Consider the following 13,914-nt stretch of genomic DNA (forward strand, 5'->3'; position numbering starts at 1 on the left):
AGGAAATCATGCCAGAAGACTGTTTCCTTGAAAAATGAAGGTTTTCTTGCCTTTAAGTGTTTAATTAGTTCATGGTTAAATATAAAGATACCTGGAATCAAGCCAAATGTTGAGGGATCCATACCTTCAGCTCGTTTATTTTGACTGTGATGTGATGTGAGGACCCTTGGTCGGCCAGGAAAAGGTTTTTCAGGCTCATCCTGCCCTCACAGTGCTCCATCTGCCTGCGAATCTTCTGCAGCTCAATCAGCATCCACGTCTCTTGCTTGTCACTTTCTCTGTTGGTTTCAATTACTTTATTACGGTTGACATCTTGGCAGGAACCGAGATGAGTGATTTCAGTTGTGGTTACTGTAAAAATACATTAGGACCACAAGAGTCAGAGGATTCCGGGCCAGAAGGGGATGAGACCTCAAAATACAAAACCATCCACACTGCATGACAGCGTAGCTACTTCCTTTGATGTGATTCTGAAAATTTAGTGTATAAATGGCTTTTGAGATATTATCTTTCAAAGAAGCAATTCTGAAACTGGTTTTTGGCAAACTACCGACTTGCTTTTTAAAAAAGTAAGTCAGAGAAAGACAAATACCATATGGTATTACTTCCATGTGGAATCTAAAAAAATGAGACAAATGATCCTATTTACAAACAGAAAGAGACTCATAGATACAGAAGACAAATGTGTGGTTACCAAAGGAGAAAGTGGGGGTGGGGGGAGGGATAAATTAGGAGCTTGAGATTAGCAGATACAAACTACTATATATAAAATAGATATATAAACAAGTTTCTTCTGTATAGGACAGGAAACTATATTTAATATCTTGTATTAACCTATGAATATGAAAATGAATATATGTATATGTATGACTGAAGCATTATGCTGTACACCAGAAACTGACACATTGTAAACCGACTACACTTCAATAAAAAATAAAATAGATAAACAAGGTCCTACAGTATAGCACAAGGAACTATATTCACTAGCTTATAATCACCTATCATAAAAAAGAATGTATGTATAACTGAATCACTGTGCTGTACACCAGAAATTAACACAACACTATAAATCAACTATACTTCAATAAAAACAAACCAAACTGTATGTATGGTGGATACAAACAGAGAGCAGCTCCAAACCAACCTGTCTGGTGCTGGGGGTGGCCAGGGAGCTGAATGACCAGGGTCTGGTAGTGCTTCTGCGCATCCGTGAACTGGGTCTGCATCTTCCGCTTGTCATCATCCCCGAACATCTCTGAGCCTTGGCTGTTTCTGATGAACTCTTGGTAGTGCAACTCAAGGTCAGATATTGTCTTCATGTAATCTTCCTGCCGCATGGTTTTCAGCTGAAAGTAAACCAGGCAGGGGTGTTTCTGACGGCCCCAAAGTGTGACCAAGAAGAGTTTGCTTGAAAATGCATTAGGCTCAGTTGGGGTCTGGGGCAACACTCCGAGTGGTGGGTTGTCAATTTTTCTCTTCCTATGGAATTTTATTCTCTAAAGGCAGTAGGACTCAGAAACCCCAAATGTAAAGCAGATCACAGCAAAACTGCTCCGACTCGAAAGAGGAAACGGGTTGGGGGGAGCTCCCAGCCCCCTCATTCCATGCCCCTCTCCTCCCTGTTGTCCTGGGCATCCCAAAGGACTCCCTCACCTGGGATCCTTGGACCCCAACATGAAAACCACTGATCTAGAATAACTAATGCTTTGGGTGTTCTTCCAAGAATTCTATCCCACCTTTTACTTCTGTGATACCCAGTCAATAATTACAAACTAATTTTCCATTACATCTAAGGAGGATGGTACCCAGAGCATCACAGGACCCATGCCTTTTCCACAGGTACTTCTGGCTTGTCAAGCAACTTTAACTAGTACTTCTGTTTGTCAGTAGTGAGCCCTGTGCGAATTCCTCCCATTCTCGGCTGGACGGACTAGAACCTCTAAGGAAGGCTCAGCTGATTCTTGCCGAGACACAAAAGCATCATCTGCACAGCTAGAAGGCTCGCCTGGCGGAAACCTCCAGGCGGCCGGGTGGTCCTGAGGACGTACCTTGGCGATGGTCATGGCCCTGATCTTCTCGATGTCGATCAGGCAGTAGTGCCAAGACACCAGGCTCTTCATGTTGATGTAGAGCTGGTTCCACAGAGCCAGGATGGCTTCGTAGTACTGCTCAATCCTAGCAGGCACCAAGGAAAAAACACGCTAAAGACTTGCTCTCCATCAAACGAGCTCATTGCGCTACTGTCCCCACCCCGAGGGGGTGGAAGCCTTCCACCAGAGACAGTCTGGAAGAATCTGCCATGGACAGTCTGTGAAAGGAACACTCCACCTACTGATGGCCAAATATAGATGCTCAGGGCATTTTTCTATTTGAGGCTACAGGCAAAACTACTGATTGTCTAAAAGGAAGAAGAACTTTGAAACAACGCCTTTCAAGTGTAGGACAAGGACGATTACTCAAAGGGGGAGGGTACAGCTCAGTGGCAGAGTGCGTGCCTAGCATGCACGAGGTCCTGGGTTCAATCCCCCAGTACCTCCTCTAAAAATAAATACACCTAATTACCTCCCCCCTCAAAAAAAGCAGACATTCCTCTTCTGCAGTAATAACTGTAGGGCCTTCACATGAAGCAGATGGCATGGGACCCTCACCAGGTTCCCCTCGGTGGGGGGGGGGGTGATCAGTAAGGAACGGTGTGTCTAACTGTCCAATGTGAGCATCGGCCCGACTTCTCCCACCCGTGGTCACATCACAGCCAGGAGGAGCGCCCACCACGTACTTGCCCGAGAGGTCCACGGCCAGAGGGTTGGGCGGGGGGATGATGAGGCCCACGGAGGGCACGAGCATGTCCACGCCGCCCGGGCCAGTCACGTACCACTTGCTGCGCTCGTTGTTGTCCTTCAGGATGCACTCATCCCCTTTGTGGACGATTTTCTGCAAAAGGCAAGCAGTCCCAGGTTTGGGCTTTATTCACGAGTCCACGTGTGTATCTTTTATCTCAAAGACAGAAGCAGCAGTGAAGACAGAATGCAAATGGGTTTTTCAGCTTTTATCTGACTAGCGTTTCCTCCACGGAAGCTGGTCCCAACAACACCCAAGACTGATGCTTTACACAAGACAGGGGAGCCTGCGAGGTGTGTACGAAGTGAATGGGGAGGGGGGGCAACTTTCCAGAGACGGCCTGGGGCATCTACCGGTGAAGTGAGGGATCCTTCAGGAAGGCAAAAAGTCACCCTCTGGCTTTTCTATTTTTGTTGAGTTTGTGTTTTATCTAGTAGATTTCAGAGTGCAGGAGTTGTCTGTCCCACTCATTTGCTCTTAAAAATAAAAACAAAAATTCTGCTATCAGGGCCTCAGAAAACTTTCTCAATTAACTCCAGCATCTAAATAGCTTCTTTTCTAAATTAACTCTATCGCTTCTTAAAAGGGGTACTTAAAATATGACAACTCTCTTAACTAGTCAAATGTAACAAGCTTGACATCGAGGTATTCCAAGCTCCACTTCACCTTTCTTCTCTCCACACAAGTTCTTGAAACATTTCTGCGTGGTAGGATGAACTCCACTGTTTTCTGACATCTATTTAACCAACTGATCATATTTGATGTTTTTTTTTTTTATATTTCTCAAATCCTCCTTAATTTTTATAAGAAAATAGAGCTGGGAGAATTACATAAATAATTACTAAAAACAAATCATCTTCCTGTATAAATGTTTGTATGTACCACTGAGCCTAAAGAATTGATCTTTAATTACCGCATAGAATCTGCAATGACATTCAGTTTACATGCAGCCTAATGGTCATGTTTCTCATTTTCCTTTTGTCTCAGAAATTCAGAGATAACAGTGGTCATGGATAAGTAAGTTTTGCATATTAGAAGAACCAAAAGTATTAAGCCTTAAAATTAGCATAGTTTATAAATAACTATTGTTCTAATTACTGACAAATATCAGATGATGCAGAACAAAACCATTGCATTTTTTCAAGAGCTTGCTGCTTTGTGTACAAAAGGAAGATATTTACTAGGGTGTGCACTGAAACTGCAATAAAATTCTGCTCTCCTAAAGGAAAAGTCTGTACGTAAAGGGAGGAGAAAGTCTGGCAGCATTCCGGGGAACCGAGCACACACCTGGTCCTGCTTGTAGTCACAGAGAGCCCGGAGAATGATGGGCTTATTGCTTCTGTAGTCCGGGTTCCGCGGCTTCAGCTGCACGATCTTCTTGGACTTGTTTACCAAGTTCTGCACCTGACGCTTGTATTCAAGGATTTTCTCTCGTTCTTTCTGTCGTTGCAAATAAAATCATACTTAAACACAGATACTCTGTGAATGTTACGTGAGATCTTCACAGGGCATGACTACAGCTATCGTGACGTTACAAATGAGATACCAGCAAAGGTGCATCAGCTGTAAAAAGCCACCGGTTCCTCCAGCTGCAGGGACCATGGGTGCCTTTCCCACACAGCCCCTGCAGAGGCACCGCAGCCATGAACTAGGTGGGCGGGAAAGACCATCAAGGCGTGAAAGGACCGTGCTGATACAATGTGAAGTATGCTTTCCCAAGGGAATTGGCATTTAAGTCATCAGCAGTCTCTCCACTTTTGCTTTGAGTGACAGGAACTACTGAAGTGAAAGTAATTTTCATCAGTGGCTGAGTGTGCAAAGAATGCACTTTGAGAAAAGCCACTGAAAATGAAGACGATGCTGGCTTGCGCTCTGGGCGCTCATTCTGCAGAAAAGCCCAAGCCTGAGCTGTGTCGGAGGGCACGCCTATTGCCACCCCTGGGGAGGCCGCTGAGGGCCCGGGCCGGGCGGTACCTCCAGCTCCTTGATCTGCCCCAGCAGGCGCTGCAGGGGCGTGCTCTTGTCACACGGGTACTTCTTCCTGATGGAGTCCTGGAGGTCCTTCAGGTAGGCTTCTGTCGACTGGGCCTCTTCAAAAAACTATGAAGAATGGGGGGGACCTCAAGTCAACAAATAGCAACTCAATAAGCAGTATGGCTTAGTATTTCTACTTCAGGGACTGTCTTCCCTATGAGTCTATCTGACAGGTGGTTCGAGGAAAAGAGCAGAGCAGAAAGTCTATTAACTTACATGACACCAAGAGACTACCTGATTGGTGACCAATCTACGTTTTTCTAAACTAAAAACCAATAAATAGTATTTATGCACCACTGTGAAGACTGCTCCCAGTGATTTTTCAAACACCTTCAAAAGATAGGGTATTAATAGGTGAGGGTATAGCTCAGTGGTAGAGTGAGTACCTAGCATGCACGGGGTCCTGGGTTCAATCCCCAGCACCTCCATGAAAATAAATAAATAAACCTAATTACCTCCCCCCAAAACTTAGAAAAGAAGTGAGATCCTTGAAAGTCGTATCGGGTCCTCTGAAGAAAAAAAAAATCTACCCAGTCACATGTAAACGGGGGTGTGTGTGTCTATACAGCTGTGTGTGGATACCAACATATGATACAATGTTGTAAGATACAAACAGAAGTTTCCATATTCATTTTTTTTAAATGTCCATCAAAAATAGTTCATTCAGCTCCATCAGGTGCCACTTCCCATTTAAAAAAATAAACGTAATTAGCTCCCCCCAAAATAAAAGTTAAAAAAATAGACTACAAAGCCAGTTCCAACGTAAAAAGAAAAAAAGATAAGGTATTAAGACTTAAGACACAATTCAATGATTACAAAGTATAAACACCTGAAAGTAGGCAGCATTCTCTTTGAGATGAACATCAATGCATTTGGTGATCTGAAGAATCCAGCTCCACTGTGTCTGAAGGGTATCCATGTACGCCTGAAACAAGAAAACCACCGCTGTCCCTCCACAGAGAGGCATCCACTCATCTGGAGGTGGGTGAGCCTGAATGAACGATCTGAAGCCTTTGTCATCTGATTCCAAATTGAGCCAACTTTTTTCTTCTAAAATTTGAAACCAAACTTTCCCAACAGGGAACTCCTGGTATCGTAAAAATCAAATTTAAGTTCTAAGAGACGGAAACCATTAGGGGTATCAGTCAAAAGATTGACCCAAATGGGGGACAGCCACTGAGCAACCAGAACTGACACTGGGGAGGGCGCTGGGGCATCAGCCCCGGTCCTGTACAGCTGCTAGGTCACAGGGAGGCCCAAGGTACCCATACGGAGGGTTTGAGGGGCTTAAGGCAATGACTCTTTACCAACTGGTATGAAAATATTTTGATTTGTTTAGCAACCAATATGGCCACACCAGCGCTACCAGCTGGTGTCAGCCTTGAGTGCAGCCCACGGATGGTGATCTAGGACACAGGTCAGCACACTACAGTCCAAGGGCCACAGCCAGCCCACCACCTCCATTTATCAATAAAGTTTTATTGGAACACAGCCACAATCGTTCGCTCACAAGTTCCCATGGTTGCTTTCACCATACAATGGCAGAGTTAATTTCAACAGAAATCAAATACCCTGCCAGTCTCAAATATTTATTATTTGATCCTTTCCAGAGAAAGCTTGCCAATCCTGGTCTAGGGTGGTGATCTCAAAATATAAAATAAACTCGGCATGGCTTTGTGATGGATAAGAATCATTTATCTGTATAGTCTTTCTTTTTGAAAAGGATCCCTTCCTCCCCAGACCCCCTGACAAAAATGTGAATCTCATGAGACCTACCTCAATTTTGTCTGAAGCTGGGTGTTGATTCAGGACAAGTTGGTCACTTTCTTGTTTTAGCTTATTGAGTTCTTTCTCTTTAACTTCCAGCTGACTCATGCGAATCTGTGAAGGAAAGAAAAACAAGTCCTTGAGAACAAGTCACCGGCGGCCCTCCATCCCTCCCACCGGAGTTATAGGAAGTGAAATACAAAACTGCACTTCGGCAATGAATGAGGCCAAACAGTTGTCTTATGCTTTCCTCAAGAATCGTGGCATTTTTAAGACCAGAAAGGATGTCTGAGACCCTTCAGTACGTGGCTGAGGCCAGACTGGTGACACGTCTCGTCCGGGTTCATGCAGGTGAAGCCTCCAAGCTACACACCCTCAGTGGCACCTGAGGGGACTCATCTTACCCCGTCTACTGTCTCCTGAGATGCCGAGCCCTGCCCGGCCCCTCTTAAGCCACTGAAGAGCTGTCGGGAAGGAATGTTTTGTTTTCCCTGACCGTTCAACTGAAGCTGAATTACAAGTGGCCGATTAAATGACTCCAAGCCCACTCCTGGCCACCGCGCAGCCGCCGAGGCAGCACCTCGAGGGAAGGGCCCCCAGCTCCCGCCTCTGGGGGCTTACTGAGAAGGCCTCCTGCTTCTGGGCGATGTTGGTGTTCTTGTCACTCCAGTCGTACAGCAGCTCCTCCTCCTCGCAGTCGTTGATCCACATGATCTCGCGGGACGTGGCCTGGATGATGTTCTGCAGCTGCCGCAGGTGGTCCATCCTCTCAAAGGATGCTTTCTGCACAGGAGGGTCAAAGCAGCATTAGAATTACCACATGCAGGTGAATGGTGCTCTCTGCGGATTTCACAGATAAACCCAGGTGGTCCCTTTGACCCACAAAAATCCCAAGAATCAATACAATGTTAACCTCTTGTGTTTAGTGACCACCTGGTATGTGGAAAGGAGCCACCCCAACTTGGGGGCAATTTTAGATTCAAGGCAACAGCCTAACCCAGAAGAGTCTTAATTCAGACACTGACGTTTGGGTTCAATACTTAGTTTTAGACTATGAAGGGTAAATGGATTCTTAAAAGGATAAATCAAGCTTTTCCTTCCCTCTCCCACATCCCCAAAATTCAAGGTGCCATCAGTCACACTTTGGAAAAGAGTTGTGTCACCACTAAGCCCCATTATTTAAAAAGTATTGTGACCAACAAGGAAATATGGAAAAGTGAAGATGGGGTGACCCAAATAGGCAGAAGAAAGGGAACAGTTCTTCTTATGAGTCAAGTATAATAATTCAGTTTGTCCTCAGCTAAATGGTGGTGATGGTCTGCTAAATCTTTCTCTAAGGAAAACATGTCTTATTTTTGCTTATACAGCATAAAAAGGCTGCAATTCACAAGTGGAAAAGCTTCATGGCTTTAATTGCAAGTACTGAACAAATGCCATTTATGTGACACTCAAGTGACAAACAGAACAGCACCACGCACGGACTGTTTTCAGAAAAAGTCTTTCAAAAGTCCCTTCTAAAGGGGAGGCAGCAGTAGAAATGAAGTTAGCATCTACAAGCCCCTCGGGATACTTTCCAGGTACTTCCAGGGTCCTTAACACCCAGCAGATGACTTACCTTCATAAGCCCCATGTTCATGGACCTGAACTGCCTTGAACACGGACCCTTTAGAAATAAGTGGGCTTACCAGCAGGTTCTCATACTCCTCCTCCAGCTGGTAGATCGCAGATTTCTCACGCTAGAAGGAGACCAACAGCAGGTACTTATTTAATTCCCCCCGAGGGTTTGCACAGCAAGAAGAGCCCTTCTAAACCTCCTTCTCGTCAGATACGTACTAATTTCAGCTCCCCCAGGAGAAAGGGGGATTTGCCCTATGAAACCATTCACCCACGGGGATCTTTCCCAGTTGGTCTGAAGGCAAACCCTCACTGGCATGGGGGTGGCACCTCTCCAAAGCAAAGGGCTCATCACTGTCACTTAAAGACTCACTGTTACACAGTTTTAAAAGTTTGGAAATATCATTTAGGACTCCCTAGGTCTTAGAGAACAGAGGGAAAATTCTGATCAGATACTCAGGTGGACAAAAGAAGGGAAAAAAAAAAAGAAAAAAGGGCATAAGAACAAAAATCAGTGATTTAAAAGTGTAGAGACCTGGGAGGAGGGGGCGGTGGAAACCAGGCACTTAAGATCAGATCAATATTTCAGGCTATAATTCTGGACCCAGCTTCAAGTCAGTCTTTTCCTCCAGGGAAACATACAGGATGAGACACAATTTCCTTTACTAGAAATACACATTCAGGGGGAGGATATAACTCAAGCGGTAGAGCACGTGCTTAGCATGCCTGAGGTCCTGGGTTCAATCCCCAGTGCCTCTTCTAAGAATAAGTAAATAAACCCAATTACCTCCCCCTCCAAAAAACAAAATAAAATAAAAATAAACATCACATTTTAGGATGGGGGCCAGGTATAGCTCAGTGGTAGTATGTGTGCTTATCATGCCTGAGGTTCTGGGTTCAATCCCCAGTACCTCCATTAAAAAAACAAACAAACAAACCTAATTAGCCCCTCCCCAAAAAATTTAAAAATAAAAAAAGGTCTTTAACACCAAGATCCTACTGTATAGCATAGGATACTCTATTCAATATCTTGTAATAGACTATAATGAAAAAGAGTATGAAAAGGGATATATATATATGTATAACTATGCTGTACACCAGAAACTAACACAACATTGTAAATTAACTACACTCTAATTTAAAAAGAAAAAAGACTCCCCAAAAAAATTTTTTTAAGTAACACATTTTAGGCGGGGAAAGTAATAGCTCAGTGGCAGAGCTCATGCTTAGCATGCATTAGGTCCTGGGTTCAATCCCCAGTACCCCCATTAAAAAAATAAAGAAGAAATACACTTCAATTACCACATGGGAAAGGACTCAAGGATTCACCAAAATAAAACTACACAATTGTCCCATTTTCTCCATGTGAAGATTGTGCTCTGCTTTATGCAGAAACGAATTACTACCCCCCAAATATTCATTTACCAACTGCACTAAATGCATGCATGTGCACCCTCAGTCCTGGAAAAAGTTAGCACCATCTGGAGTAGGTCTATCTGAGTCCACGTTCCCACTTACAAAATGGGATTTTTTTAAATTTCCAGTCTGTTGGGGAAGGAATCACAGACTTTTGCTTCAGCCACCACTGCTGGGGGGGAGTAATTACAAAAGCCTTCACTGTGCTCTCTGAAGACTCAGAAAGGAAAGATTCCAAAGTACCAGGTCGGCTTTGATTTTGTCCAGCTGCCAGCGGTAGTCCCCGATGGTGTTGTGGATGCTCCTGTGGCTGTGAATGCTCTGCTCCACCGAGGCCAGGTCCACACCCCAGGCCATCAAGTCCATCTCCGCCTGCCGAGAGAGAGAGTGCATCCTTCATTCCCACCCCTCACCTGCAGCATCAGGGCACCGCAGGGATACACACTTCCACTCAGATTACACAAAGATGGAAATAGTCAATATTTTTGAAACCAAAAAAAAAAAATTTCGTAAAGGTTTGGGATTTGCAGCTAATGGTTGGCAAGGGTGGGGTTGCCAAATATGACTTCCCTTAACTTACTTGTCCCCAGCTCAAGATGGGCTGAGGAGAGAGGATTCAGAAATGAGGTCCTTAGTTGGGGAGGGTATATCTCAGTGGTAGAGCACAGTGCCTAACATCCACAAGGTCCTGGGTTCAATCCCCAGTCCCTCCGTTAAAATAAATAAATAAATAAACCTAATCACCTCCCACCCCCCAAAAAATTAAAAAAAAAAAAAAAAAAAGGAATGAGATCTTTGAAACCTAGATCATATCCTCTGAAGGGAAAAAAAAATCTACCCGGGCACATGCAAGTGGTATATACAGTATACACAGCTGTGTGTTTACCCACACGTGATATAATATTATAAGATATGAACAGAGGTTCCCACATTCAGTTATTTTTAAATGTCCATCAAAAATAGTTCATTCAGCTCCACTAGGTACTACTTCCCAAGCTAAACAGCTGACCTAGAAGTATTTCATTGTTTCTTTCTTTAAATTGTTTTCATCAGTGCAATTGTTGACTCTGTAAATCCAGGATTTAGCATTGCTTTTCTGGACGCAAAAACTCCCCTCAGCCCATTTCAAAGAGAAATTACTATATATACTCAACACCTTCATTTCAATTAATGTTGGCCGTATTAAGATTGTGGATTTACGTTGGCTTTTTAAAAATTAAATCTAACTAACTGGAGTCTCCACTACTTCAAATTTAAGAATGCCACACAGAAAGAATCAAACATTATTCCACAAGTTTCACACTATGTAGTGAGTCTATTATCTCGTCTTTCGCATGAGCTCATGTAGATTTCCAAATCATCAGTGTCATCTCTCGGACATGCCAAGGGCAGACGTTCCAGTCTGGTGTTGCAGCAAGAACATAACACACATTGTTTTAAGCCACATCCACGTTCTCATGTCCTTGGCGAGCTTTCAGAACAGACAGCCATCAGACGACTGTTAAGTTACCCAGGACTCTGACCTTTGTCCCCAGAAGCGCATTTCAGCTTTAAAACAGAAACACTGGGAAGTTAATGAGATGACCGAGCTCCCGCTCCCGCCTCTCATTACCAGCCAGGTGTATAGTATCTGACCCGTGCATCAGCAGAAACACAAATCAGGGAAACAAAAACCTGGCCCGGGAGATGTGTGACTGCATCCTGACTGTGCTTCTGGGGACACCACTCCCTTATCAGCTGGGCCTGCAGCTCAGTCCTCTGGGAGGGAGAGGAAGAATGCAGGCTCTGCTGAGGGGAAGACGGGATAAGAGGGAAGGGTCCGAGAACCCCAGAGCAAACCAGCAGTAAGTGATAAAACTGCTTTTAGTCCCTTTGAAACCACAAGGACCGCGTGATCTGAAAATCGCCACTCATCAACTGTTTCTATTAGGAAATGCTCCTCCACCACGATGGAAAACTGAGTCCGTGTGATAATCCCATTTGCCCAAAATTTTAAATGTTCAGCCTCTGCAACAAAGGATCTGCACAGAGCTACACCCAACATGAATACAGAAAATGACAAGTTATGAGCTGTCATTTTATAGAACAGTCATCGTGACTAAAAATGAGAGGATGTGCCCTTTCAGGAGTAATTTGGTTCAAAGGTTGTTTCACCCACACCACTGATCCTCCTGGGATAGCTGGAGCCCTAGGAACTCTGCCCTCTCCCCCCGCTGGCTCCTTTCCAAGGGGCTGGTGTGCCACCCCGCCCCAGCTCCTCTCTGAGCAGAGTTCCATCACAGCTGAAACCCCACAATCAACCCCATGCTGCTCTGCATGAAAATCTGGCATCTGAGTGTATGTGTCTCATTTTCTTCAATAACACTCATTTTTAGAGCTATGGGACATAATCTTGGCACCCTCATTTCCTGGCATGGTGCCAATACCTATTAAATGCTCCAGAAATTTGTGGTCAAAGATTAGAAGGGGATTGGGAAACATGTAAATAGGTTCACATTTAGGTTTCCAGGATTCAGACTGACTTTTCTCCTCTATAAGCCCTACCTTCTATGAAGGTGTTATAAAGTCTTTATAGTAAGTGGGAGAAAAGGTTAACTGAATGAATGAATGAATGAATGAATCTTTAGTCCCATAAGCCCTCACACTTAGGAAAGAACACACACAAAAATCTTTGAGGGGCTGAGAAACTTCAGACCCACAGCTAAACTGGTCCAACAACGAGGGAAAAAACCCGTTTCCGACAACGACAGTTCTGCACAACTGATGCGTCTAACATCTCCACCCTCTCCACAGAAGGACGGTTCGTCAGTACCGGGTTTTCATTATAAAATTCCCATCGACATGATGACGACCTATTTCTCCTGCCACCTGTTCATTACAGCACATAATAACTGCATAAGACAACAAAACAATAATTAGCATTGAAAAATCCTTTGTAGAAACTCCAGCTCTAGGGAAAGGCTGGGCACATCTGGTGCCATTATTTGACTTCACTCCCACACCAGTGACGTAATGATTGCACAAGAACACAACTGACACTTAGAACTGTAAGGTGAACAAACCCAAACCAGCAGATCCAGTTTTACTGCGTGTCCAGCTCCTCCAATTTGTGAACATTTTAAATGAACCTCCACAATGTTGTTTTTTAATCTTAAGTACCTATCAGTAACACCAGATGAGCTCAGTGACCACTCAAGTTGGAACGATGAAATTTTTCAGCACATTAACTCCCACAACTGATTTTCCAGTTGGGGTGGGTACAGCTCAGTGCTAGAGCGCATGCTCAGCGTGCACGAGGTCCTGGGTTCAATCCCCAGTCCCTCCATCAAAAAAAAAAAACCATGCCACAATTTGATTTGCACATTCTACCAATTAAAGGATACTTACAAAATATTACCTGTGTGGTTAAGTACAACCATAAAGCAATGAGACTGGTTCCCTAGGCCACATGGAAGAAAAAAAAAACCTGAAGATTTCACTTATTTCAAAATAAAAGCCTTCATTTCTAAATTGGATATGGGGAAAATTTGAAAACAGCAAGTTACTCTCTGTGGCTGGACCCCCAGGGCCACGTCTACAGACCTGGCCCAGGCAGGCTGGGAGCTCTGAGAACCAACCTGTTCAGTCCGGAAGCTGCTGACTTACCCTCTGCTGCCTCATCCAGCCCAGACACTCGCTGGTGAGGCGCTTGGTGAACTCATCCCACCCGGAGCCGCTCTGGCAGGTGTACCCGCCGCCTCCCTTGGAGCTGGCCCTTCGGACTCGCGGGACACTGATGGCTTTGTAAAGGGCCCGCATCTGCTCCTGCAGCTGCAGCAGTCTGGAAGGAAAGGGAGACAATCACACGGCTGCTGGAAAACACGTCCCGGGCCGGTGTTCCCCTTTCCGCGTCTCCTCTGGGTCAGTACAGAGAACACAGATGTTTTCCTGGAAGACTTCACCTCTTGATCACACTCAAAACCTTAAGATATTCTGATGCTCCAAGCCTGAAGCATCAGAGAGCATGTAACTGTCTCTGCCCAACCCAGCAGCATTTTGTACTTTCTCACGGGGTCCCCTCTGGGAACTTCCTAGGACCCTGCGCCCTGGGCGCCATGATCGCAAAATCACACCACACACCTCTGCCTTCAACAGCATTTTCGACAAGAGAAGTCTCATTTCTGTGTTCGTTAAACTGAGCAGGACTTAACATTAGACTCTTAAAGGTCAGCTACTCGGCCAAGCTGCTTCTGCAGCCCCTGAGGC

The 13,914-nt window shown here is 44.7% G+C and overlaps 1 protein-coding gene across 2 annotated transcripts in view; it reads right to left on the bottom strand.

Annotated features, from left to right (window-relative positions):
• The window catches only part of DSP (desmoplakin), a 41,205-nt gene that overhangs the window by 13,571 nt on the left and 13,720 nt on the right, over positions 1 to 13,914 (bottom strand). For both annotated transcript variants that reach the window (XM_072945705.1, XM_072945704.1), the window contains exons 4-15: positions 13,315 to 13,489; positions 9,913 to 10,041; positions 8,325 to 8,375; positions 7,261 to 7,422; positions 6,649 to 6,753; positions 5,702 to 5,797; positions 4,813 to 4,938; positions 4,126 to 4,278; positions 2,777 to 2,931; positions 2,049 to 2,175; positions 1,145 to 1,346; positions 125 to 351 (exon numbers count right to left, since the gene is read on the bottom strand). In XM_072945705.1, coding sequence (XP_072801806.1) covers positions 125 to 351; positions 1,145 to 1,346; positions 2,049 to 2,175; positions 2,777 to 2,931; positions 4,126 to 4,278; positions 4,813 to 4,938; positions 5,702 to 5,797; positions 6,649 to 6,753; positions 7,261 to 7,422; positions 8,325 to 8,375; positions 9,913 to 10,041; positions 13,315 to 13,489 — 1,708 coding nt within the window. The remainder of the gene's footprint in view (positions 1 to 124; positions 352 to 1,144; positions 1,347 to 2,048; positions 2,176 to 2,776; positions 2,932 to 4,125; positions 4,279 to 4,812; positions 4,939 to 5,701; positions 5,798 to 6,648; positions 6,754 to 7,260; positions 7,423 to 8,324; positions 8,376 to 9,912; positions 10,042 to 13,314; positions 13,490 to 13,914) is intronic.

The sequence above is a fragment of the Vicugna pacos genome, chromosome 20 (genome assembly GCF_048564905.1).
Source record: "Vicugna pacos chromosome 20, VicPac4, whole genome shotgun sequence".
NCBI classification, from domain to species: domain Eukaryota; kingdom Metazoa; phylum Chordata; class Mammalia; order Artiodactyla; family Camelidae; genus Vicugna; species Vicugna pacos.